Below are 23,170 nucleotides of genomic sequence, written 5' to 3' on the forward strand. Positions count from 1 at the left end.
TGATTTTGTGCTTTAAAATCATTGCTTATTGTGTAGTTATTTAAAAAAATCTAACTTTTTTACTTCAATAATTTTATTTGGTTTCTAAAATTTTAAGGTTTTCAGTATTAAATTTTTAACTCAGTTATTTTCAATTCAAGTTTTGAAAAATTTTGTTGTATTAGACCTGAAAATAAAAAGCCGGAATTTCGATTCGGATTTCGGAAGCAAAAAGTGTTTATTTTGTACGGTAAATCCGGGTGAGATGGACCAGTAGGAAAATTATTAATTTTTTTGCATTTACTCAACAAAAATTAGCTCAATTCTCGTTAAAAATGAATCAAGTCAATAGAATACATTTATTATTATAGCCTTGCATTAATTTCAAAGAATTACACAATAAACAAGAATAACTTTTTTTTTATTAACGAAAAAAAGTAAAATAACTAACATGTAGGTTCTTAATAAAATTTTTATGTTAGTGAAAGAGAAGATTTTTTTTTAGTTTTTTATTTTGATTTTTAAACATTTGCAAGTGTCGGTCGAGTCAAGAAAAAATTTTAAACGAATTCTAAAATTTTTAATACTTTTAAAATTTAGAAACTGTTATTGACCACTACTGAGAAATTAAAAATCTTAATAAAAAATGTTGATTTTGTGCTTTAAAATCATTGCTTATTGTGTAATTATTAAAAAAAATCGTAACTTTTTTAGTTCAAAAATTTTATTTGGTTTCTAAAATTTTAAGGTTTTCAGAGTTTCATATTTTTAATTTAGCTATTTTCAATTTACTTTTAACTTTGAATTCAAAGTTTGGAAAAATTCGGTTGACTCAAAATGTTACTTTTTTCACTTAATTTTTAAGCGTTTAAAAGAATATGTTTTTTGTTTCAATCTTTTTATAAGTCATACTATGAAAAAAACCATCGTGGTTTGAATTGAATAATAATTTTAACAGATTTTTCACACTAGTTGTTTGCTTTCTGAGCCATTTTTGTACCAAGTTGACGGAAATAAAAGATAGCTGTAGACGAAATCGGTTTTTCTTGCATGATTTTGGGTGTTAAAATCTTGAACAGTATTTCTTCTTGTTAATAAATGTTTGCGTGTTCAAGATTTTTGTAATTTTTTCACACTGTTTTATTCGTCGCGCGACGGCTCTGCTTCCGTTTTTAGCGTTTCGATCACGCCAATGCAATAAATAACTTTTGTGCACCCTTTTCATCCCCATTAAGCATTCATTGGCACCCGAAAAGCACGCGCAGCAATCCGACACGGCGATTTCAACTAACCCTTCCTGAGAAAAACCTCTCTCTGGGGAAAAATCCCTCTTTCTACCTGTGTGTTGTTTGCATAAACACATCAAACAAATTCAAATTTTCGAGTGTCCTCGATGTCAAATGATCGTCAATGTTATTGTGTTGAGTGTCATCGTATGCTAACGATGCTGTTGCCAGCAGCTGAGGGTCTCTTTTACTACTATATGGAGAGATCATTAAAACGGGAACGGTTTTAAAGGTGACGAAAGCTCAAACGAGAAGCAATTAGGGACGCGACGTCGGCGATCATGAAATAATAATCGGAGGGCGTGATGCAGAAAAAGCAATTCGAAACGTCCAAAGGACGATTTGAATACGGGACACGCGGATGTGTCAAAGGAAACTGCAGGACATTGAGATATATTATGGGCGAATTGGAGACGGACGAATCAAAGGGTGCCATGCAATAAATCGATTTGTTAACGCGAAATAATTTATTCACATAATAACAATTCGATCAAAGTGGCCTGTGTGACATTTTAGCAGTCTTGCCAACTTCATTTCAAAGGCGCAGGCTCCGTTGTTTTTCTTCGAAATTTTTCTGTTTTTACTAAAAAAATATGCCATTTTTACAATTTTGAAATATTTTTATTGTACCAACTAAAATAACTAAAAAGCTTTAACGGAATTACAGGGTGTTCGGTCCAAGTCGCCCCGGCTGATAACACCTAAACTTACTTCCTTTTTTCAAAAAGTAAATATTTAAGTAATAATATTCATTCTTAGCTTTCTTAATAAATGTATTAAATTTTTTTTGCACATCCGGTGTTGCCGGAAATGCTACCAAATTTAGTTTTTCAAATGGAACACCTATGTTTTTTTCCTCCAAACAATAATAATTGACATGAAAGATACGGTAAACCACTATTTATTACATTTTGCGTAACACAATGCAATCAAAAAACATCTTAAATCTTAGAATCTTATAATTGATTGATTTTTAATTTTAAAAGAAAGGTGTGAATAAAAAAATGCTTGGATACAGTTTAATTGTTGGTTTGACAAATCTAATTTGTCAGTTGATGAGCGAGTTTTCTTATGGAAACTCTTGGATTTTCTTCGACTGATAACAGAACATTCAGATTTCTATTTTCTTGTTCTTCACAAAGAACCACAGGTTTTTTATTTTCAAGAAGCGAACCTATTCGTCTCAGTTGTTTTTCAATTCGACTAAATTTCCAACGATTTGGGTGAACTCTATTTGAGTATTTTTCTCTATACTGTCTTTCAGCTTCCGCTCTATTTTTATTGCACTTAAAAAAACACTTCAAGCTGATCTACCAAATCGTCGTAATTAATATCATCCATTATTAAAGATCTCAATAAGATTTATTGACAAATTAGGCTTTGTCAAACTAACAATTAAACGGTATCCAAGCATATTGCTTTTTGCATGAATACCTTGACAAGTAAAATCCCCCTACGTTGCAAAATTTGCAATAAAATTCAAAAATTTAAATTGTTTTCTGAGTGCATTATGTAAAGGAAAATGTAATAAATAGTGGTTTACAGTATTTTTCATACCAATTATTATTGTTTTGAGCAAAAAAACATAGGTGTTCCATTTGAAAAACTAAATTTGGTAGCATTTCCGGCTACACCGGATGTGCCAAAAAAATTTGATGCATTTACTAAGAAAGCGAGGAATGAATAGTATTATTTAAAAATTTAGTTTTTGAAAAAAAAAAGTAAGTTTAGGTGTTATCGGCCGGGGCGACTTGGACCGAACCATCTGTATATGAAACTTGTACTAGTTATAAAAACTATTAATTGGTGATTTTTGAAGAACATTTTTTGTATTTAACTGTAAAGCACTTTTTGTCGTCTCAATGTGAAATTTATTTTGAAGATTCGTTTAATCTGAACATAAAATTAAAATAAAAATAAAAAGAGGATGTGTGAAAAACAATTTCAGGTAAAATAACTTAAAAATCTATAAATTATAAATTCTAATACAAAGTAAGTACAATAAAAATAACTCAAGTATCTACAGAAAAATGATTGGTGTAAAGTCAATAGTGATTTATTTAATTTTTCATGTACTGATTACGGGAAAATCATTTAATTGTTATTTGTATTACAAGGGAGGAAAGTGTACGTTTTCAAGTTTCTACGCAGGGAGGAAAAGAAACTTTCCTACAGTGTAATACCTATAATTTTTCCGTTTCTGTGGGGGAAGTAAAATTTTTATCTCCTTACGAGGTTACATATGTTTTTATTGTAATTTTTACAGATGAAGGACGTAATTGGCTACTTTCCTCTCTGTAATTAGGGTGGTAGAAAAGATCTTTTACGTAGTTTCTGTTGTAATTAAGTTTAATTTTTTTATGTACAATAATTTATTTAAGTGTGTTAAACACTAAAAAAGTGTAGAAATCACAATCAAAACCAATTAATTGCCTCTCAAACTGTTAACTAGAAAGATCTGTAATTTTTTTTGTGTCTATTGGAAACATTCTCGCTGATTTTAATTTTAATTTCTATGTATTTCTGGCATATATCAAGTAATGTCAACCATAAATAGTATACAGGGTGTTCCGTTTTTATTGTTACAAATTTAAACAAGTGATAGGATATTCAATTCTAAGACAAAAGTTTCCTATAAACATGTATCGAAAAATGCTTGGTAAGGGAGCTACACCTCTTGGAAGGGGGCTAATATGTTTTTGCAAATGTTTCAGAAACCATTTAAGATAAAATTACAAAATTTGGTACAGATGATAACCTTTATACACCTAAACGAATTCAAACATCAAATGTTAATTTTTAATCAGGGGCGTACGAAACTGGGGGAGTTTAAGGTAAAAAAATATCTTATTTATTTTGGCTTTAGTTTCTCGGTACTTTCAGCAACAAAATCTTAAGTTCGATAGTTTATCACAGAAAAGTCTCTCTTGTGTCGATACGACCTATTGATTTTGAATAAAATTAATTTAAAATTTATGTTACACACGAATACAACATTCAAATAAATCAGAATTTACATAATAATAAAAGCAAGAAATTCAAATTTTTTAGTCAACCTCAACTAATTAACATTACATTACAGTAACAACAATAACATTAATTAAATCAATTTGCCTAAATCTAAAGGAGTTGTTCAAAGTGACCACCATTTTGGTAAATGCATAACTAAAGAAACTAAAGCCAAAATAGATATGGTATTTTTTTACTCTAAACCCCACCAGTTTCGGACGCCCCTGATTAAAAATTTTGACATTTGATGTTTGAATTCGTTTAGATGTATAAATATTATAATCTGTACCAAATTTTGTAATTTTATCTTAAATGGTTTCTGAAATATTAGCAAAAATCTATTAGCCTCCTTTTAGGGGGTGTAGCTCTCTTACCAAGCATTTTTCGATACATGTTTATAGGAAACTTTTGTCTTAGAATTGAATATTCTATCACCTGTTTAAATTTGTAACAATAAAAACGGAACATTCTGTATTATGCATAAAGGAAAGGAAATGCATGAAAAAATCTTTAGTACGCGACTGTATTTTGCGTTTTGTGTCGTCTTTTTAATTTTATAGTTTTTTTAATACTCAATAACCTTACTTGATAGAAATAAATTGATGTAATTTTTTGCATCAGCAATAAAAATTGCAGATAATAAATAAAATACATATTTACAAAAATTTGTTTTTTAACAATGACTAAGGATTGTAAAAATTTCAAAATGCCATAAAATTATTACTTCTTAACTGAGAATTACTCAAAACTACAAGATTTTGGTGTATCAATAATGGAAAAAAAATCGTCTTCATGGCAGTAAAGAAGCAAATTGAGTTAAAAAAGTAGCTAGAAAAAAGAGAAATGCCTAGAAATGATAAAACTTTTGTTTTCAATAAAGTAGATAATAATTAGGATTTAAATTTTTAAAATCTGCAAAAGAGACTAATTCAGGCGATTTATTCCAACCATTAGAGAAAGAAAGCAAATCTAGGAATTGCTGTTGCTTGACAAAGACAGAGATATTATAGTCACGTTATAGAACGCGCTGAAGTCTAATCAAAGCAATTAATAAACTTATTTTGTTTATAAGTTGGCTTTTAGAATGATTTGTTTAGTTATTTTGTTTCGAGTTTAATGAAGGTTGGGACATCTATTGTAATGAGTTTAACAAGATTTTCAAATACAGGGTGTCCCAAAGCTTCGTATTTTTTCGATTGCTTTGACAGTAAAGAAGATAACGAAATGCGTTTTTTTTTGGACGATAAACATTGATTTTTTCTATGGTCCAAAAATATTTTTGTCATTGTAGGTAATTCCTATATAGGGTGGCGCAACAAAGTTTATCATTTATGGACAGTTTTATGAAAAAAAAGGACCATTTTTGAAAAATAACAACGGCTTTGCTAGAAAGAAAAAGTGAATAAAAACTATTGCAACCATTTTTACTGAGTCTGGTCCTAAATTATTATGGTAGAAATTCAATCAAATCTTTTGCAACTACTTCAGAGCGTTGACATTCGCAAAATATCAATTATCTTGATTTTTTCAAATGAAACACCCTGTATGTTATTACTTCATCGTGTATAGCTTTTAATAAGCTTTCTAAAAAACATAAGGTTTGGAAGTCTAAACCTTACCTGTTTTATTCTACACCTTTTTAAACCTACAAAATTTTAAATTATTCTATTTAGCGTTAAAAATCAAGTAGGTTTGCGGGGATAGGATAAGTTAAAATTTTGTAGGGTATACACTAAAACAGCTAAAGTTTAGACCTACAAACCCTAGGTTTTTTAGAAAGCTTATTAAAAGCTCTACACGATAAAGTAATAACATACAGGGTGTTTTGTTTGAAAAAATCAAGTTACTTGATATTTTGCGAATGTCAACACTCTGCAGTAGTTGCAAAAGATTAATCGAATTTCAACCATAATAATATAGGACCAGACTCAATAAAAATGGTTGAAATTGTTTTTATTCACATTTTCTTTCTAGCAAAGCCGTTGTGATTTTTCAAAAATGGTACTTTTTTTTCATAAAATTGCCCATAAATGATAAACGGTCTATGATAGACACATAAAACCTAATATGGATATTCTTAGAATTGAAAACTCTTTCAAATAATCGCATAATATACCGGGTGATCCATAAGAAAAAATATAACTTTGTTGCGCCACCCTATATAGAATTTACCTATAATGACGAAAATATTTTTGGACCATAGGAAAAATGAATGTCTATCGTCCAAAAGAAACCGCATTTTGTTATCTTCTTTACTGCCAGAGTAATCGAAGAAATACGGAGCTTTGGGAATGCCTGTCTGTATATTACTTGAGATTTTTTGAAGATTTTAGTGTTTTTTTCAAAATATTTTTTATTTTTAATTAAAATGCTTGAATTGAAGAGTTGCTTCTTGTACAGTCACATTTCTGACACTTTAATGTAATTCAAGCTTTAATGAATGACAATTTCAAATTAATGACAGTTATTATATCTTTCTATCAAAAATATGTACAACTTGTCAACTATGATTGAAGTAGCTAAAAATAAGGTTAACAGTCCTAAAACATGCTTTACAATTTAATGTCACCCAAGTGACATTGACGACCAAAGTATTTTGTCTTCAACTGTACTGGCTACAGACCTTTATAAGAATGCAATTTTTATGTTTATGTGAAACAGTTATAGTATTTTTTGTAATTTCAATTTGATTTTTTCATTTTTTTTAACCTTTTTTTGTTTAATTTTTTAACCTTTCGTTATCTTCTTTACTGTCAGAGTAATCGAAGAAATACGGAGCTCTGGGACAGCCTGTATATTACTTGAGATTATTTGAAGATTTTAGTGTTTTTTTTCAAAATATTTTTTATTTTTAATTAAAATGTTTAAATTGAAGAGTTGCTTCTTGTACTGGGTACAGAAGAATGCAATTTTTATGTTTATGTGAAACAGTTATAGTATTTTTTGTAATTTCAATTTGAGTTATTCATTTTTTTTTAACCTTTTTTTTTTGTTTAATTTTTTAACCTTTCGTTATCTTCTTTACTGTCAGAGTAATCGAAGAAATACGGAGCTTTGGGAATGCCTGTATATTACTTGAGATTATTTGAAGATTTTAGTGTTTTTTTTTGAAAATATTTTTTATTTTTAATTAAAATGCTTAAATTGAAGAGCTTCTTCTTGTACTAGCTACAGATCTTTATTAGAATGCAATTTTTATGTTTATTTGAAACAATTATAGTATTTTTTGAAATTTCAATTTTTTTGAAATTTTTTTTTTGGTTATTTTTTTAAGCTTTCGTTGTTTATGCGATTTTTCGTGACAGACGAGACTTCTCGCCACTCCAGTCCCAAAAAACCTCTGATTTGGCGTCACTTTCTGTTTCAGCTACGTGACGACGGGTTGCAACACCCTCAAACTCATCCTGAAGCATTTTGGTCCGGTGATCAAGAGCAACGTTCAAGCCCCCGTGGGCAGCTTCGGCGTTGACATCCCTCGCGAGGAGCGCTACAACAAATCGGTCAAGTGCCACGAAGTCTTGCAAAATCTGCGAACTTTTCTCGTGAAGAAACAATCGATGCCCGGTTCAGTGGGGTCCACGTTCCGCGAAATCAGTACTTTAATCCAAAACACTTTCGACTGACGAAAGCCCAAGTTGACTCACCAACACCGGAGTGTTTGAGTCCCCAGGGCGTCCATGACTGCAAGAATGGTCTCGAAATTTTAACATTGTGATCGAGTCTTAGAATTCCGTCCAAGTTGCACTAACGGTTATGATACTTAACGAAGTTACTAAAAGGTAGTTTTAGATTATTTATTTAGATGATGAGATGGTGCGACGATTTTTTCTTGCCTGTTTTAACATGTTTTGTGCCATTTATTTGTTTTTTAATTTGTTTTTTCGAGTCCTGATGGCAGAATTAACCTCTTTTTTACCCACACTAGTGGTAATAATATACCAAACTATTGTAACATGATTTATAATAAAAAAGTGATTATTAATATCGGTGACGTTTTAATTTGAACTGTGACCCTCTGACACATTTTTAAATAATGCAAATCGCGTTATCGCTGAATAATTAACGTATCCCGCCCTTTTCTATTATCTAACATTAGCGACAAGTGTAGTTTGCATAATGGTCGCCCCCCTTTTTCAAGCGATTTTCGGCCCTAATCTACATAATATACAAGAGTAATGAAAGTGTTGCGATATCACGTGGCACGTCTTTATGAACACGCTTTGACACTTGTGTACGTGATATACTGGCCAACAGATGTTTTAACTGCGGATTTAATCAACGGATAATTAATTCGTGTTGATGCGATTTGCATGCGGGAGGCTGTACACCTGCTTGAATAAATTGACACGATTGAATTCAAAGCGTTTACTCATTCAAAATAGGACACAAGTGAAGTTTTTCACTCGAAAAAATTCTGGTGGTAAGTAATTTTTTGCAGTAAAATTGAAAAAATCATACAGAAGAACCTGAACCAGAATTATACAGTGGCCCAGAAGTCTCGAAACGATTTTTTTCTAGCGAAACTATCTTTTTTTGGCAAATAAATCTATAGGGTTGCTTGCAATGACCATAAAAATCCTATTTAAAAAATCAATTAATTGTTTGTACTTACGAGATAAACATAGTAACAATTTTTTTTTAATAGAAAACAATCACAATTTTTTTTCTCGACAACGTGCAAAATATTGATAAAAAAAATATTTGATTCACAAGTATTAAAGATTTTTTTTTAAGTAAACTACCAGTTTGTTTTGAATGAATGTTTAAAGGTTGTAAAGAGGCGAGGCCAAAATATTTTTTATTTTAATTTATTGAGATTACCATTTTTTTCTTTAATAAAACTGTTTTTTTATTTATCATTTTACAAAGATATGTTTATACATTTTATAAATGTACAAAAATATTTATTGAAAATGTTACAATTTATATTAAAAAAATTATAAACTTTCTCTGTTGTCAAAACTTTTTTCCACCGGCCAAGGGGTGGTAGTTTAAACAATTAATTAAAATAAAAAATATTTTGGCATCGCATCTTTACAACCTTTAAACATTCATCAATTTATTTCAAAAAAAACTGGTAGTTTTAAAATAAAATCTTTAATACTTGTAAGTCAAACATTTTTTTAACAAAAAATGTTACGTTTAGAAAAAACAATATTGCACAGCAACAATTATTGTCCCAAGCTCGTTGTCTAGAAAAAAATTGTTAGTATGTTTATCTCGTAAGTATAAACAATTAATTGATATTCATTTTTTTTTGAATACCATTTTTATAGCCATTGTACCTACAAAAATTTTTTGACAAAAAAATTAATAGTTTCGTCAAAAAAAAAAACGTTTTCAGACTTCTGGACCACGCTGTAGAGAGCAAACGATAGACAGTTTTCGTTTTAAAGAATACTAGGTCAAAAAATCTTTGAAAAATTGCTAGATTAAAAATCCTTATAATTCTTTAATTTTTTTTATGGAGAATTATTTTTTTGTTTGACGATGATTGTAATATTACAAATATTTGTTCGTTAAAATTTTCTAAAAACAGCGAAAACAAAAACTTGAAAAAAATAGACAAATTAGTACAGTATAACTTCGCTATAACGATAATTCAAGAGTTTTGCTCGTTATAGACGACTGTTTTGTTTTGTTTTGTTTTTAAAGAAAAAACAAACATATTTACAAAAATAGTAAGGTAACTTAGCTAAATAAGGCCCACTTAATTTTTAGGATTTTTATTTATTTATTTTTTTTTGAAATATGCAAAGGTTGGGATTTATTATCGAAATTGTAACTTGAACTTTTGTTTAACAATGTGTACGACAAAAATGCCTGTTTTGTTAATTTTTCTACATGTTTTTAACATAATATATTACAAAGGACCTTTTTTGGAACCTCCTAGCCCCAAATTAGGCCCATATTTAAAATTTGGGATAATCAATAATCGTAAGTTAAGGAAAAAATCTTTAATAAACAAAAAAACAACATAACAAATACAAAAAAAAGTAAAGAAACTTCAAAACATGTGTTAATATGTAATTAGAAATATTTAATTTTAACATCTAACACGATGACGCATCAGTTTTTACTCACCATAACGGAGTTCTACTGTAATAAGTTTCTTGATTTCTTTTTTATTGTTTTTTTTTGTTTCTTTCTTTTTTATTTTATCAAGAGTGCTCTGAAGATTTTATGAACGTATGTCTTTAATAGTATCATCAGTACCACCTGTCAGTGATCTGTTAAAATTGTCAATAAAAAACAAGATTTTTTAAAGTTTGGTCATTTAATTAAAGCATTTAGTAAAGGAAAAATGTGATAAAAATGTAGGTTGCCATAAAAAAAATGGATATGGAAATGACACTGTTTCTACGGTTTCCAATATTGCCAACTTAATTTTATTTTTTATTAAGTCACAGGCGACTTTGGCCAGACTTAAATAAATCACTATAGTCATTAAAAAAGCGCTTTTTTGTCCCCCAAACTCCGTTTTTCTCAACCAGCGATGATACATCACATTTTCCCAACGTAAAAAATGATCGATTGGCCATGCACACTCGATTACTAAAGGATTATCATCAAGGCAACTACCCTTCCGAATCGTTAAATTTTTGTTATGTTAAACGTCGACGTACGTCCATGGAACAAAAAACTGATAACGCGCCTACTACGATATACAGTGGAGTGACATTAATGACATTTGACACGTGAGTCACGATAGCCTACTGGATCAGGTGTGGTCCTGTAGGATTACATTACGCCTCGCGTCACTGATCATGGGTGATTTGATACGAAGAGGATGATCATTGTTTCACGCTCAGCTGACTGCGATCATGAGGGAGTAAATAGGTACAAGTAACGTGTAATTAAGGACCAGATCGGTTTTCAATTACTGCAATATCCACTTTCAAGATAACAAGAATATTTTTTACATTTTTACACACTTTCGCCAGCTACGGTGTCTCATTTTTACAAGGCTTATTTTTTTAACTGTTTTCAATTTTAGTTAAAGTTTAACCCACTACATTTACTACATTTTTGGCCGAATTGGTACGGTGGGTTAAAATTTAACCCCCCTTTTTAACTCACCTTAATTTATATTTTTGAGCAGTTTTGCTCATTAATGGTAATATTTTTAATAATACAGACGTTATTTTTGTAAAGTTTACCACATTTTTTATTTCCATCAATGAACTTAAAAGTATTATGAAAACTATACAATTTATTAATTAGTTTGAAATACTTACATTTTTATAATAGTTATTTTAACTTAAAAAAAATTGTTTTTTGAGAATATACACATAATGGATAATGATTATTATAAATACAAAGAAGAAAAAACAAAACGAAAAAAATTTCTTTCATTGGGATTAGAATTTCGATCCTTGGGTTTATCAGTCCTATTTCGAATAGTAGGCTTCGTGACGTCACCACTTTCGCTTAACATTACATTGATAAAATTTTGCATTTTTACTAACTGTATTTCGTATTATTCTTAGTTTTGAATGGTATGTCCTGATGTTGTAAAAAATTACAACAACAACATTAACTTTGTTGATAAATTTGATCAGTTGATGACGTACAGTGATGGACAGTGCATTTCGTCCACAAAATTTTTGTGTAGCCTGTGCTTTATTGTCATGATAACTGACATTGTCAAGTTTAATTAAATTCTTATTCATTTTGGACCAAATTTTCAATGTAAAAATGGATTAGTACTATACCTCAAGCAATGTAAGACAAAGCACAAGTAAAAAGAATGTAAGGAATATCGGGCATTTTGTCAACATGATAAATGTTCATCAAAGTTCTCAAACAAGGTTAGAAAAACCTAAAGACTAATTTACACTTTTAGTTTGTCGTGGAAATTGGTTGGACAAAATTCACTGTCCGTCACTGTACTCAATTGAAAAAGTCATAAATGGTGGCACTGATTTTTTTTCTATTTCGTTGATACTTGCATTATGTAGTCTCAGTGTGTAACTTGTAGAGTGTCTCTTTGTTAAGGCAAACAAGCATATTTTTACAAAAAATAATAACTTTTGTTAGCTATCGTACGTAATATTTAATTTGTTTTTGTTTTTATTATTTGTTGTTATTTTTCTTTGTTCATTATAATACTATTTTATTTTCTTAATTTATTTTTTTAAATGCCTATTATGTCATTAAATAAGTAATAGAAATGACTACTTCATATTAAGAATGCTTTGAAATTATCAAAATTGTACGAGGTTTTATAAGGGGTTCATAAAGTTAATGAGATTACCGGAGAAAGAAAAAAGTCTGAAATCTAAAATAATTGGTCATAGACCGATGAAAAACTGTCGTTAGTGCTATTTTAATACCTATTTTTTAAAACAACTTGAAAAATGATTATTTTTAAAATCCAGTAAATAGCTGTACCTGTACGGTATTTTAAAAACAGGTTGTTCCGTTTTTATTGTTACAAATTTAAACAGGTGATAGGATAATCAATTCTTAGACAAAAGTTTCCTATAAACATGTATCGAAAAATGCTTGGTAAGGGAGCTACACCCCCTGAAAGGGGGCTAATAGGTTTTTGCTAATATTTTAGAAACCATTTAAGATAAAATTACAAAATTTGGTACAGATGATAATCTTTATACACCTAAACGAATTCAAACATCAAATGTCGAAATTTCTAATTAGGGGCGTCCGAAACTGGTGGGGTTTAGGGTAAAAAAATACCCTATCTATTTTGATTTTGGCTCTAGTTTCTTTAGTTATGCATTGACCTAAATGGTGGTCACTTTGAACAACTCCTTTAGATTTAGGCAAATTCATTTAATTTATGTTATTTTTATTACTGTAATGTACTGTTGAGGTTGATTAATTAAATATGAATTTTTTGCTTTTATTATTCTGTAAATTCTGATTTATTTGAATGTTGTATTGGTGTGTAACATAAATTTTAAATTAATTTTATTCAAAAACAATAAGTCGTATCGACACAAGAGAGACTTTTCTGTGATAAACTATCGAACTTAAGATTTTGTTGCTGAAAGTACCGAGAAACTAAAGCCAAAATAAATAGGGTATTTTTTTACCTTAAACTCCCCCAGTTTCGTACGCCCCTGATTAAAAATTTCAACATTTGATGTTTGAATTCGTTTAGGTGTATAAAGGTTATCATCTGTACCAAATTTTGTAATTTTATCTTAAATGGTTTCTGAAATATTAGCAAAAACATATTAGACCTCATTTTTCGATACATGTTTATAGGAAACTTTTGTCTTAGAATTGAATATCCTATCACCTGTTTAAATTTGTAACAATAAAAACGGAACACCCTGTACATTAAAGTGTGTACCTGAAAGAGTTTTAAAGCACTCAGCTTCGCTTCGTGCTTCAATATTAAAACTCCACTTTGCGTTATCAGTATTATCTTTCTTTTTAATTACACATTGGTGGGGTATTATCTGGTCGCGTGACCACCCATCAAGCCACGTGCACGTCACACTAATCCCAGGTTAATTGGCATTAGTTTGACGTCTCGGATGAATATTTTTTAAAATAATGCAATCAATTCGACCCTCACCCTTCGACAAATCCTCCCACATCGACAAAGACGATCAGGTATTTAGCAGGCTGTGATTATAGGTATTGGAATAATTGCAAGGGGGCTATAAATGGAAAGCGATTTCGGGGTTTGTTGACCGTGAATTATTATTACTTAAATGGCAGATGCGGTTTGAATATGCAAAGAGTAGACTATTTTTAATGTTGTAATTAGGTTCTTGATTTTTTATGGACACGAGGATTATTTTATTATTAAATTATGCTGTTCGTGCTGTAGGTACGGAATGACTAATCGATTGTTAGCGAGGGTTTTTTTATTTATAATACTCTATTGTTTATTGTTAAATGGAGAAAAATATTTTTGTGGACGCATATATCGCGCATAAATTCTTTTATTATTTTGCTAATTTGTATTCAAGTTGGCGCGCGCTAAATAAAAAGGTAACAGAGTGTGGAAATTGCAATTTTTTGTTGTTGACAGACAGATTAAAAAATTTGAATAAAGCGGCTTGTAGATTGGAGATAATCTTAAAACCGTGAAATATAGCGACAAGGCCAAGATTAGTGTTGTTTGTTTAACGGGGTTGATTTCACCCTTTTGATCCTGTTCTAATAGTAAGGGTTGCGCTATATAATTGATATAATTCCATCAACAAACATTCCGCATATCCGGCGACAGCCGAATTTAAATAAAGACATTCTCTCTGGCCGATGGATAAAGGGAACCCTTTTTTAAATATTATTATTCAAAGCTCTTGATAAATGGGAGTGGCTACAAGGATCAAGAAAAAATACTAGAATTTTCGATCAAAGTGACCTGTGGCGAATTAGAATTTGACATTTGTTGTTACCAACTTAATCTCAGCTTCATATTTAGATTTTTAGCAATTCACATCTTCAAAAATTCAAAAATTAAGTTTAATAAAAAAAATTGAGGTTTTCCATAAATGGTAGAAAAATTTCTGACCCAGTGGTCTTTTTTATTTCATAATAAGATAAACGAAGGATATATGCCCCTTATATTGACGTAAATAATCAAGCTACATTTTAAAACACATCGTCATGTGCTTAAAATAAATGCTTTTTACCAAATACTATTGGAAATCTATTTTCAAAATTTGAATAATTTGAAATAAATGCTCTACATATTGGGAATTTATGCGTTTTAGGAAGATATAATATGCCTAATGTGGGTACTACTTAAAAACTTACAAGGATAGTACTTTATTTCACTCAAAATTTTAAAATGCAAAAATAAAAATACAGGGTGCGCCAGAAAAAAATGCCATGCAAAGTACGGTACTAGGAACATGGCAAAAATGATAAAAAATTCTATCTATCAAAATTTTGAAGTTTAAATTTTGCACTTTGACTCTATTTCTTTTAGAAAAATAATTTTTCAAGTTTTTTTTGCTATAAACTATTAGAAGAGGAAACAAGGAAGCTATATGCTAAATTGTAACTCGTCTAATGTTATTTCTGGCTTTTATTGACAAAATTTTTGTACCTTTATTAAATAATTAAAAAAAATATACAAGATCATCAGGATCATTAAATAGACATAAAAAATGTTAAATGTCAAAAATTTTTGACACATAGAATTAATTTTTAAACAAATAAGTTTAAATATTACCAAATTACTTCGAATGACGTTATTGAAGATTGTTTTGGTTTTTTGGCCAAAATTTTATCAGATAAGTCTAAAAATTATTAAATAACTTCAAAATTTACATCATTCAAATTTGTTTTTAACACTTTTTTTTTCAATTCAATTCAATTTATTTAGCCACGTATGTACAATACATCTTGTTCGTCAACAAACAGTATTAAAATTAATTAAAGTTTAAAACATTAAAATACATTAAAAAATAAAAAAACATCAGACAAATTTTTTTGTTTACCAAATTTAATTTTAATTTAATAACTTTGTCAAAATATGTCTAAAAATTGTTATTTTAAGCAATTTAGAGCGATTTAGTTAACCTCAATTATCCAAGAAAATATCACACAAATTAAATCTTTAAATTATTCTTTAAAAGTATAAAAAACCAAAATTTTTATTCTTGATATACGCTAAAAATACAATTTTTGGCCAAAATTTAGTTTGTTCTCCTCTCTTGTTTTGTAAAGTTTGATTTTATTTGTTTAATTTATAACAACTAATTTTGAGTCCATAAAAAAACATTCTGTAAATGAAGTTTGGTAAACTTTTTATCCTTTTTCGCTGCATTTAAAAAAGATCGGTTTAGTTTTTATTTTAGTTTAAGCATTTGTGTCGTTTGATGAAAAATTATTTTTTTATTGTCTGAATAGAAAAGATATAGCAAAACCAAACATAATGCACTATTTCTAATTATCATAAATGACGTGTTTTAATTTAACATGTGTGTAAATTTCGCTGAAACGTTAATTCCAAAATTGTGATAAATTTCCGCCGAAATCTTCAAAATAAACACTTAAAAATTATGCATATTTCAAGATTTCTAATTTCGCACTAAGCAAAATTTTACTAAAAGTTGCAATAACAAGAAAAGTCTCATAAGAAATCTTTGATCTGTAAGAGAAAACTCAATCGTAAAACTTATACAGGGTGCGTCAGAACTTGCGTTCCAGTGGCTATTAGAAGAGGAAACAAGGAAGCCGTATCCTAAATTATTGTAACTTTGTTTAATGTTATTTGTGGCTTTTATTGACAAAATTTTTGTACCTTTACTAAATAATTATGAAAAAACATAGCGAAACTAAATTTTTTAAACATTTTTTCCATGTTTCTGGTATCTTGAAATTTTTCTCTGGGGCCCAAGTTCTGACATACCTGTATTTTTAAAATTAGAAAACCATAAAAAATACGTGTCATTGATGTGAGTTCAAGTTACAGCCCTTGAATATTTAAAGGCCCTCCGCTGCGCATTAGGCTTTAAAAATTTTTTTCGGCCTAACCTAATATTGTTTTATTTTTCACTTGACTATAATTGTTTCTTTTCACCTAGGATACGAGCTCTATAATGAAGGTCTTTAATAATTTTTAATAATCAAATAAAAACTGGAATCATTTAGTGAAATTTATTCAACAGAAATACAATTTTATGTTATTTTTAATCTTTAAACTTGAAAACACAATTAGAAAAGGAGCCACTAAATACACAATCACTTAAAACCTACCAATTCTTAAAAATACCCCACCAGAATTGTCTCATTGATAATTTGTACCAAGTTTTTGTTTATCCAGTCGTCAAATTTCTGAAATTCTTTTTCATTTTGCAACTGCGCTTTTTAATTCATAACACTGAATTATTGAAGATTTTACCAAAAATCGATTTAAAAGTGAAAAATAAAACGTTGTATGTACCACAGGCATAACTTGATGTTTATGTACCTCGGGCAACTTACAAAATCTCGGGCCGGAGGCAATCTTGTTGCCCTCGAACATAAACATCCTTGTTATGCCCTTAATACATAAATAACTATTATAGTCTAAAAACTGTATACATTATTGTACTATGTGGTTATGAATGATTTTCATTTAGCCAGCTTTGACTTTTCCATGTAAAATAAAAAATGCCGCTTTACGAAAATAGGGGTACCTACTTGTTTTAACTCAAAATTAAAAAATCGCCGTTTAATAAGCGTCCACTTCAAAAGTAGACTTCAATCATAAACTTGTTTTCTTCCAAAGTATATATTCTTATCAATTATTATTGGAAATTAGTTGAAACAATAAAAGTTTAATTAACAACAATTTAATATTAAATAATAAGTGACACTAATGATAGAACTAGAGCTTTCAAAAAAGTAGAGCGGCACAAATAAACTTACATGCAAAAAAAATCCAAAGCTGGCTAGATGAAAATCATTTATAACCACTCTATATAAGTCGACAACTCGAAAGGTGTATATCCCCTCGGGGCACATATCCCGCACTTACCCTGCACTTTCCTCTCCGACCTACTATACTTGAAAAATTTGTAGTTTAGCCGTTAATGGCAGTAAAAAATATATAAACAAACCACAAAACGAACTTGAGCTGGGAGGAGAAACATATTTGCGGTTCCCATTCAATAATTCAATCTGAAGACACAGACAATCAGCGCAGTTGCGGTCGTCTCGTAATATTAAATAAAAGACTCTTCTTGTAATGTAGAAAGTCGAGAAAAACGTTAATGCGGGCTGAACGTGAAACAATAAACTCGCCACGATTGATTTATTTCAAACAAAGAATCGACATCATTCGACCGGTAATTGCATTTTTGGACCAGATTTTTTCAGCATCGATGCTCTGAAAACAAATTCTCGTGTGTCTGAAACCGTTAAAAACTGCCTTAACTCCAATTAAAGCCTTCCACCCTGTAATAATAGCCGTCAGCTAACATTCGAAACATAGCGATACAAAAATTTTTGACAGATAGAATTTTAACATTTTTTCCATGTTTCTGGTACCTTATCTTACTTGAAATTTTTTTCTGGAGCCCAAGTTCTGACATACCTGTATTTTTAAAATTAGAAAACCATAAAAAATACGTGTCATTGGTGACGGTTCAAGTTATAGACCTTGAATATTTAAAGGCCCTCCGCTGCGCGTCAGGCTTTAAACATTGTTTTCGGGCTAACCTTACATTGTTTTATTTTTCACTTGACTATAATTGTTTTTTTCACCAAGGATACGAGCTTTATAATGCAGGTCTTTAATAATTTTTAATAATCAGATAAAAACTGGAATCATTTAGTGAAATTTATTCAACAGAAATACAATTTTATGTTATTTTTAATATTTAAACTTGAAAATACCCCATCAGAATTGTCTCATTGACAATTTGTACCAAGTTTTTGTTCCTCCAGTCTTCAAATTTCTGAAATTATTTTTCGTATAACTCTTTGGATTTCTTTGGGAGTAACTCTGCATCAGCTTTTAAGGCCCTTTCAACCAGGGCCGTACCCAAGGGGGGGGATTAGGGGGTTCGAAACCCCCCCGAAATGCTGAGCACTTTGTTATATAGTGTTATAAGTGTTAAAAACTTTGTTTTTTTGTTATTTTAGTGAGTTAATTTTAATTTTTTGTGAATTAATTTTTCATGTGTTAATTAATTATATAGTGTTTCATTTTTATTGTTAGGTTAAATAGTTGATAGAATATTTAATTTTAAGACAAAACTGTTTCGAAAAAGCTATGAAAGGGAGCTACACCCTCTAAAAAAGGTACGTTTTTTGAAGGGTCTTTCCTAATTTTTCAGAATAGATGAAATTACAAAATTTGGTACCTTTATACTTATGTACACCTAAACAAGTGCCAAATAACAAAATTTTTAATCAGGGGCGTCCTAAACTGTAAAACAAATTTAATTTTTAATTTTTATGCTGTTTATGGTCTGTAACATAAATTTTTAAACCGATTTTTACTAAATATCCGTAAATTGTATCGGAAAAACACAAAAGACCTTTTTTATAAAAAACTATGAAATTTTGTTGCTGAAAGTGGCAAAAAACCACAGGCAATATAGTTAGAGTAAATTTTTACCCTAATCCAATCTAGTTTAGGAAGCCCCTAATTAAAAATTTCAACATTTTATTTTTGTACTTGTTTAGGTGTATAAAAGTTATCATCTGTACCAAACTTTGAAATTTTTTTCTAAAATGATTTCGGAAATATGGAAAAAATCCTATTAAAAGGCGCACCCCTTGCGTAGCATTTTTTGCTATATGTTCACAGAAAATTTTTATTTTAAAAATGAATATTTTATCTTCTGTTTAAATTTGTAACAATAAAAAGTATTAAAAATTTATTTTATTTTTTGTTACTTTAGTGAGTTAATTTGTATTTTTTTATGTTTAATTATGATCTCTTATTTCAATTTAAAATAAAAACGTGTACTTAGAGATTTTTGCTTTTTAATCCGCCTTCTTTCATTTCATTTTCATGGACCAACAAGAAATAAAATCCTGGTGACGGCTCTGCTTTCAACTATTTCTTGTGGAATATCCTCTTCCATCACGAAAACAGATTACGCAACGCGCAAAAACGTTCGAGAAAATTTTTAAACAATTCGGTATGCCAAGACAAATTTTGCCATAGATACATGACAAAGCAACTGCGCTTTTTGATTCATAGCACTGAATTATTGAAGATTTTACCAAAAATCGATTTAAAAGTGAAAAATAAAACAAATTCTCGGTGTCTGAAACCGTTAAAAACTGCCTTAACTCCAATTAAAGCCTTCAACCCTGTAATAATAGTCTTCAAAATGTTTCCAAACACTTCGAATAGAGCTAATATCAGAACGGGAAAATATCCGGATTAGTGTCACATTATCCCAATGCAGGCGTCACTTTTCACCTCCTGGTGCCCCCTTAATCCCGAAATTACATGTCCACACGTCTTGGTGTCTTTGTTTTGGCTGCTTGAGCTCTTCCGGTCTTATTTTTAGTAAACGATGCAAACTTTGTGACACTTTTCTCTTGGGACAAGCGTTGGGAATAAATCACAGAGAGGCCGGAAGCCGATAACTCACCACTTTATCGTCTTCCTCTCCGATAATGGAGGTAACAAAACAATCAAAGCCGTGACATTTCGAAAATTTCATTTAACACAGCTCAATTCACTCGAGCGATTTTAAATTCTAACGTTTAAACGAAAAAAGGTTGCAACCCTTTGGGGCATTGTAAGGGCGCAATGTTTCGGAAAAATCACGCCGATTTAATTACGGTCTTGGCCACCCAAGGAGGGGTGATGCAAGATTTGGGAGAAAGGGTGGATTTTATATTGTACAACACAGAGAGACACTAGGTTTTATTTTATGCTCGGTTATATATCGACACAGCGTGCGTAATTCACTTAATTCGGAACGGATTTTATCGAGATATGTTGGAAATTGGGACAAATTAGGAGGGATGGGGGTGATGGAGCGCTCGTATACACGAAATAACACTAACATTTAAATTAATATCACAAGAACGACGATTAGGTCTTTGGAATCCCAACACATTAAGTCATTCGACGCTCATTCCTGAAACAGAAAATGACAAATATTTCAGTTTACAAATACTTGTTTTTTGGTTATATTACGAAAAAAATTATTTGTGTTCTCCGCTATTTTGTATCACAAATAATTCTTAAGATATTCGCTGTCAATTTAGGACAAGTGAGCTTCTCTAAAGAGTGCAAATTCGCTAGCTGATATCTCAAAAACCATTTAAGATTCAAAAAAAGCGAAAAGGCCATTTTGTAGGGAATTTTATAAGCTTTGATCTTGTCCATGAAACTTTTTTGCGTAACACACCGTTTTTGATATAGAGAGTGAACCAAAAGTAGCGCACAAAATTTATAATTCTATGGTTCATTTTTTTTTAATCTTGAAACAGGTCGATTTTATTTTTGCAAATGATACATTTTTATTATACTATTATTTATAACGTCAATGTTTCTTTAAGTAAGTACGTTGGCAGATTTTTTTAAATGGCAACCAACATTTTTGTTTACTGTTTTTGGTAATATATTTTTTTTTTATTGAAAAATGTGCCTATTACCAAAAACAGTCAACAAAATTGCTGGTTACCAAAAAAAATAAAAAAATAATGATGACGTTAAAATGAAGCATTTATAAAAATAAAATCGACTAGTTTGAGGATTTTTTGAAAAATGAGATAACAAAAATATGAATTTTATGCGTTGTTTTTGGTTCACTCTGTAGGTATAAGCAAAAAAGCATACAGTGGCAGATGTTTGATTTTTAATATTAATAGCGATTTTGTTTTGTTACATTTGGGTTAGTTTTAAACTTATTACAAAATAGAATAATATACAGAGTGATTTTTTAGATATTTGTTTGTGTGTAAATATTTTTCAATAAATCATATTTTTTTCTATACCTACTCAACTCTACATTTTTTATATTTCCCGAGTGGTTTTTATTTACTTTTGTAAACTCAAAAAGCAATTTAAAACAAAAAGTGCACGAGATTGTACTTTCTCTCTGATTTTCAGAGTTAATGTATAAAAAAAAAGTGATGTTTAAAACTATTAAAATGAAATTTGTCGTGTTTTTGGTTTTTTTTTTGCATACAAAATATGACATTGAGATTTTCTTAGCTGTTTTTGTTTATTTTTGTTGCAACTTCACTAAAATGTTAAAAAAAGGATTCAAATTTCTAGCCCAGAACAAATTGTGGGGAATTCTTTATTGCAGGGCTGGGAAATAAACGACCCATAGTTATGTTTTTTTGTTTATATTACGAAAAAAATGGTTATGTACAAAATTGAAGATTATAAAATTTTCTACAAAACCGTGTTTTCTGTTTTTTTGTAACACAAATAATTTTCGAGTTATTCGTTGTCAGTTATGAGACAAAGTGGGACAAAAAAATTGTTCTTTAAAGAGTGTAAATTTGCTAGCTGATATCTCAAAATTGATTTAAGATTTAAAAAAACGAAATGACTGTTTTGTAGGAAATTTTATAAGCTTTAATTTTGTACATAAGCATTTTTTCGTAACACTCATCGTTTTTTGAATACAAKCGAAAAAATATCAAATGGCACTTTTTTAGTTGTAATATTAATAGCTTGCAATTTTGTTTTGTTGGTCTCAWATTTAATACAAAATGAAATAAAATTTACACAGCGTAGTAAATATACAGGGTGATTTTTTAGTTCCTGATTTCTGTGCCGAAAGTGGATAAGATTAAACTTTCTAATTTTCTGATTTAATTTTTTTTGGAAGAAAATAATCTTAAAATTCTTTAAAAATGAAATTTGTGATGCTTGTCGTTTATTTTTAATTTTTTGTTTCTGTTTCTATTTTGAATCCCATATTTACTTATTACAMAATAAAATAAGATTTAGACAGCGCATTAATTTACAGAGTGATTTTTTGGAATATTTGTTTGTGAGTAAATATTTTTCAAWAAATCATATTTTTTTCTATACTCAACTTTACAACTTTTTTTAATATTTCCCGAGTGGTTTTTATTTATTTTTGAAAAACTCAAAAAGCAATTCAAAGCAAAAAGTGCACAAGATTGTACTTTTTTTCTGGTTTTCAGATTAAATGTTTTTGAAAAAAAAATATTTCTAAAACTTTAAAATGAAATTTGCCATGTTTTTGCCTTTTTTGCATACAAAATATGAAATTGAGGTTTCCTCAGCTGTTTTTGTTTATTTTTGTTGCAAATGCACTCAAAATGTTAAAAAAAGGATTTAAATTTGTACCCCAGAACAGAATTTTTGATTTCAGGGCTGGGAAATAAACGACTCAAAAAAATGGTTATGTACAAAATTGAAGTTTATAAAATTTTCTACAAAACCGTGTTTTCTGTTTTTTTGTAACACAAATAATTTTCGAGTTATTCGTTGTCAGTTATGAGACAAAGTGGGACAA

The 23,170-nt window shown here is 29.6% G+C and overlaps 2 protein-coding genes across 2 annotated transcripts in view; one reads left to right on the forward strand and one right to left on the reverse strand.

Annotated features, from left to right (window-relative positions):
* The window catches only part of LOC123012554 (katanin p80 WD40 repeat-containing subunit B1), a 31,041-nt gene extending 22,783 nt beyond the window's left edge, over nt 1–8,258 (forward strand). The window contains exon 8 of the mRNA XM_044410560.1: nt 7,642–8,258. Within this exon, the coding sequence (XP_044266495.1) occupies nt 7,642–7,897 (256 nt within the window). The 3' untranslated portion in view covers nt 7,898–8,258. The remainder of the gene's footprint in view (nt 1–7,641) is intronic.
* A 12,327-nt stretch (nt 8,259–20,585) lies between these two features.
* The window catches only part of LOC123013019 (protein big brother), a 57,984-nt gene continuing 55,399 nt past the window's right edge, over nt 20,586–23,170 (reverse strand). The window contains exon 5 of the mRNA XM_044411305.1: nt 20,586–20,803. Within this exon, the coding sequence (XP_044267240.1) occupies nt 20,782–20,803 (22 nt within the window). The 3' untranslated portion in view covers nt 20,586–20,781. The remainder of the gene's footprint in view (nt 20,804–23,170) is intronic.

This window comes from Tribolium madens, unplaced genomic scaffold (genome assembly GCF_015345945.1).
Source record: "Tribolium madens isolate multiple individuals breed KSU strain unplaced genomic scaffold, Tmad_KSU_1.1 Scaffold_96;HRSCAF=242;Tcas5.2_LG5, whole genome shotgun sequence".
NCBI lineage: Eukaryota > Metazoa > Arthropoda > Insecta > Coleoptera > Tenebrionidae > Tribolium > Tribolium madens.